The sequence below is a fragment of the Arachis ipaensis genome, chromosome B07 (genome assembly GCF_000816755.2).
Source record: "Arachis ipaensis cultivar K30076 chromosome B07, Araip1.1, whole genome shotgun sequence".
Lineage (NCBI taxonomy): Eukaryota > Viridiplantae > Streptophyta > Magnoliopsida > Fabales > Fabaceae > Arachis > Arachis ipaensis.
Window position 1 is genome coordinate 112691721 of NC_029791.2, and position 5158 is coordinate 112696878.

At 38.1% G+C, this 5158-nt stretch overlaps 1 protein-coding gene across 2 annotated transcripts; it reads left to right on the top strand.

Annotated features, from left to right (window-relative positions):
* Positions 360-5072, top strand: LOC107605854. 2 transcript variants are annotated; one of them, XM_021106254.1, is made up of 5 exons: positions 360-1231; positions 2784-2919; positions 3016-3065; positions 3446-3499; positions 3643-5072. In XM_021106254.1, exons 1-5 carry the CDS (start codon positions 1071-1073, stop codon positions 4877-4879), a joined length of 1638 nt encoding a protein of 545 aa, XP_020961913.1. In that variant the 5' UTR covers positions 360-1070; the 3' UTR covers positions 4880-5072. The 2 variants fall into 2 exon arrangements, with proteins under 2 accessions (XP_020961913.1, XP_016163266.1); XM_016307780.2 differs by having other exon boundaries at positions 360-884.

Sequence of the window (5158 nt, forward strand, 5' to 3'; positions counted from 1 at the left end):
TGATACACTAGCATATATTATACTGAAGATATTTATTTATCGAACGAAAATATTAAAAAAGTTGATATCTAATTCATAAAATATTGTTTTCAAGATTTGAATTTAAAATTTTTTTAGTTAAATAAATTATAAATTATCTGTCATCTCAATTAATTCAATTTTTATTATTTTTATACATATATAATAAATAAAAAAATTAATTAACATGCATGTTAAAAAAAATACATTTTTTTATAAGTAACATTTTTAATAATATTTTTAAATTTATTTCAAATATTTGAAAATATTCCGAGAAAGTTTTTTTTAACGTATTTTACTATTTTACAAGACACAGCGTACTTCGCAGGGCTTAAACTGTAAAAGACCCAATCCAAAGAAGGCTCTTTTCCCTTTTTCATTAGAAGATAGATTCTTCCTTCTTCTTCTTCTTCCGATTCTCCATTCTCTCTCTCTCTCTCCACGCGCATAAGAAGAGAGACATGTCAACATAATAACGAAGCATCTTTCATTCTCACAAACACAGAATCAGAAGCAAAGGGGGGAAAACATTGATTTTTGTTTTGTTTTGTTTTGTTTGGTTATGTTTTCTTCTTCGGAGTGGATTTGTGGAATCGGAAGGACGAAACGAGCGAGGATCGAAGCGAGGGGCATTTGAGTAATTTCAGCTCCCTCTCCTCCTCCTCCTCCATGATCTCATCGAGTTACTTGAACAGCAACAACGACAGTCCCTTCATCTCCGGTGGCAGTGGCGGCGGTGGCGGCAGCGGCAGGGGCAGGCTATCGTTAATCATGGCTGCGGTGGCCGCGCCCTCCACTCCGGCGGTGGTGTTCACGGCCTTGGCTGGCCTCGCTCTCGTCGCTGTCATCTTCTACGGTGCTAGTAGGTAAAACCGAAGAAACCCTCAAATGAACCAAAAAGGGGAAAAAATTTAGGGATTGAGAGAGAGAGAGAGCGCGCATCGCGAAACCCCTAGCTAGCTCACTCACTCTTTCTCAGACATAGATGATGTTTTCGATTCCAATTTTGTTAATCTAAAAAAAAAGTGTAAATTGGAAGACAATTTTTATAGATGAATCCTCTTAGACGAAGTAACAATTCGAATTCTTCGTCTTCGAATTCCTCCCCTTCTTCATCATCGTCGTCGTCATCGTCTTCATCGTGGATCCATTTGCGTTCGGTTCTATTCGTTGTCACTTCTTCCTCACCAGCGTCTTGTTCCACCTCTGATCGGTGAGTTCCTCTTCCTCTACTCTCTCTCTTTCTCTCTCCTTTTTCTTTGTTCTGTCACTTGTTTTCTTCTTCTTTAGCTTTGTTTGAGCCATGAGATTTGGTTAAACTCAGATATCTATTACTTTTGTGTTTTTGATTTTTGTACCAGATCTCCAGTTTTGGACATCCCCAAAGTTGCTATCAGTGTCAGCTTAGGGTTGATCAGCTTGTGTTGTTTTGGGTCTTTGTGCCTTTGCACTTCCCTCTTTCTAATTTTGGGGGTCTCTTTGTTCGGCGGCATTTCCGTATCTCGTTGTTGTGGTTCTGCTAAAATGGTTGGAATCACAACTTTTTGTTTCCGTTTTCTGTTTTTATGATATGTCTGCGAAGGGCGTCAGAAAGGAAGTAGTTGAGGAGGACGAGATAGTGAGAGGGACACGGATCTTTTTCCTTTGGCTTTGGGTTGGGGGTATTATCGGTTTTTACCTTTTTTGATAGGGTTGTCAAGCACAAGTTCCTATCTTCTTACCTTGAACTTGTTTATCATCTGATTCCCATTCCCAACTGTCTAATCAGTTCACTATGCTTGGAGGAAATGTAACTTGATGAGGATGATGAATTGATGATCTTGTTTCGGATTTCAAAACCCCTATACATGCAGTATGGTCCTGCTTGTAACTTCCATTGTTCCTGAGCCGTCAAGGGAAGATCTGTGCTAGGGTCTATTTTAGTGAGCAAGTTCGTCTGGAGAATGGTGAAATGGATTTTGAGCCCAGTTAAATTTTTGGAGTCTAAGATTATTTAAGAAAAATGTTATAATCAGTCTGTCAATATCCTGCATCATGAATCATGGGTTTGGTCTTAAGTATTCTCGATATGTATCTGAAGGATGTTGATGTGTTCAAGTCTTCAGGAACAATCTTTTCTAATTGATGTCTTTTAGTCTTTTTCTTTAATACTGCCACCCTCAAGTGCCCATAAATTTTATATTGAATAGTTTTGTTCCTTTTAATCCTCAGGTTAAAAAAGGTTAACGAAACTATCATAGTCCTGTGGTTGAGATTTGTAATAATTTGTTTGTATTTTTTTAAGACTTCAGTTAGTAATTTTAGCGTTACAGTATTATACAGAACGGAAAAACATGATTATTAGTGAGTCCTGAAGTTCACATTGAGCTGCGATTCCAAAGATGAATTAGGCAGTATTGGTTCCTGTATTGGATTGATCCTTCTCAAATTTGTTGTAGTTGGTTTTCATATGTAGGTGGAAGTAGGAAACATTGAATGCATTTAATTATTTTAGCATGAAGGCTGAAAATAGTTCCTTACTTTGGATACTTCATTCTGAAAAAAAAAAAGAATATTTATAAAATTGTAACCTCCGATGGGCTTGAAAAAGTTAATCTAGTACTGTGACATGCTTTTTATCTGCAAGAGTATCTTCGCTCATTTTATGTGTAGTTTAGTTTCTCACTACTCAAAATATCTTAACTCGTTTGCTGCTTTATCGTAATCTAAAAGTCATCTACATACAGGCAGTACTAATGAATAATTCTTTTTTGACAAAATTCCAGAGGTCGTCTTAAATCACCATGGTCACGTAGGAGAAGAAAACATGCCCTTTCACCTCAGCAGTGGAAGAGCTTGTTTACACTGGACGGAAAACTCCGTGATGGTGGAATTAAGTTCCTGAAAAGAGTTCGCAGTGGAGTAAGTTTCCTTTTACTTATCTTTCTTGAATGATCGCAAAATGTGTGTTCTGTGTTTTCATTTTGGAATTAAATACATTATTAAAATCTGGTGCAGGGTGTTGATACTAGTATCAGGGCTGAAGTTTGGCCATTCCTACTTGGAGTGTAAGCATACTATCTTCCATGTTTCATTTCTTTATAATCTTTTCTACTTATTTTCTTGCGTACTTGAGATCTAGGAAACGTGGAATTGAATTGGACACGTGTAGACACACATTCAGCAAAATTTGCAATTCCCAATTATTATTGAAAATGTTTATCACCTGTTTCTTCTATTGGGGTTTGTAGTCTGCCCCATAACTTTGTTTATTGAGTCTTTCATTTTGTGATAGCCCAAACTCTGTGCTTTCATTTGAGGGAACATTTATAACCTTCTGCTTTCTTTTAGACTCTACTATATTTCCTTTCCCCATTCATTTCTACATGCATTCATTTGTTTAGGCAGACTTTTGTATAAATACTGATTACATTGTTCATCTGAACAGTTATGACTTGGACAGTACCAAAGAAGAGAGAGATATCATAAGAACTCGAAATAGGTAGGCATACAAGTTTGATCCGAATTCAATGTTTCAATCCATTGTGTCTGTATAGTCTTCAATTTATTTTTGTTTGCTTATACTTCTCTCCTGTATGTCCTGTTTAATATAATTTTTTTTTGGTGCAAAATCTTTAAATACAGAAAGGAATATGAGAAACTCCGCAGGCGATGCCGCCAACTTCTAAAGCAATGCAATGAGAGCTTTAAGTTAAACGAAATTGGTGAAATAAGCTATGAAGGAGATGGTGAGAGTCTTATTCAAGCTTCTGGTTCTCCTAGTTCTGAAGATGCAACGAGTGCTAGGCAATCCCTTTCCAGTGAGGAAAGGAGCCCAGATGTTGAATATTCAGATGATCCGTCTAGTGCCCTGTTGGAAGGGAATGATGTCAACAACGTTGATGCAGCATCGGATACTGATTCTACTGATTCAGATTCCTCTGATGGTCCTGAGGTAATTCAGACTTCTCCTTCTAATGAATTTCAGGAGGATAACACTTCCAAGACAGCTTCTACAGAAATTTCTTCATCCCAAATGAATGGCCCATCAAGACTACCAAACAATGAAGATTTTGCCACTTGGCAACGGATCATCCGACTAGATGCAGTACGTGCCAATGCAGAATGGATACCATTTTCACCTTGTCAAGCTGTTATACCAGAGAGCAGGGCAATCCGATCTGCTGAGGCTGTTGGATTGAAGGAATATGGGCACTTAGAACCCAATAGAATTTTCCATGCTGCCCGATTGGTTGCTATTCTTGAAGCATATGCATTATATGATCCAGAAATCGGCTACTGCCAGGGTATGAGCGATCTGCTGTCTCCAATAGTTAGTGTTATATCAGAAGATCACGAGGCCTTCTGGTGCTTTGTTGGATTCATGAAGAAGGCACGCCAGAACTTTAGGCTTGATGAGGTGGGTATCAGGAGGCAACTTGATATAGTAGCAAAGATAATCAAGTTCAAGGATTCTCACTTGTTCAGACATCTGGAGAAGCTTCAGGCCGATGATTGCTTTTTTGTGTACAGGATGGTGGTTGTGTTGTTTAGAAGGGAATTGACATTTGAACAGACTCTCTGCCTTTGGGAAGTAATGTGGGCAGATCAAGCAGCAATCAGGGCCGGCATTGGGAAATCAGCATGGAGCAGAATCAGGCAGCGTGCTCCACCAACAGATGATTTATTGCTGTATGCAATAGCGGCTTCAGTGTTGCAGAGGAGGAAATTGATTATTGAGAAGTATAGCAGCATGGATGAGATCATCAAGGAATGCAATGGTATGGCTGGACACCTTGATATTTGGAAGCTGCTGGATGATGCGCACAATTTGGTCGTCACTCTTCATGATAAAATGAAACTAGAGACATCATTTCGATGACTGCAATTGATTCATGAGCAAGAACAAGAACAGGTATTAGTTACAAAAGATCTTCACTTCCATGTGAGGCTGGCAGATTTTTCTTCTGCATAAAAAATAAGCACTGCAAATTTCTGGGTTTAGCACCAAGAGTATGAGGTCTGCTGTTACTTGTTTAAAACTTGCCACTTCTTATTTACGATGTTGGTTAATCTGGGGATGAAAGTTTAGCTAGATTTACATGGCATCCTTTTCCCTCTTTTTTTTTTTTTTAAAAAAAAAAAAGCCTTTTCTTTTTCT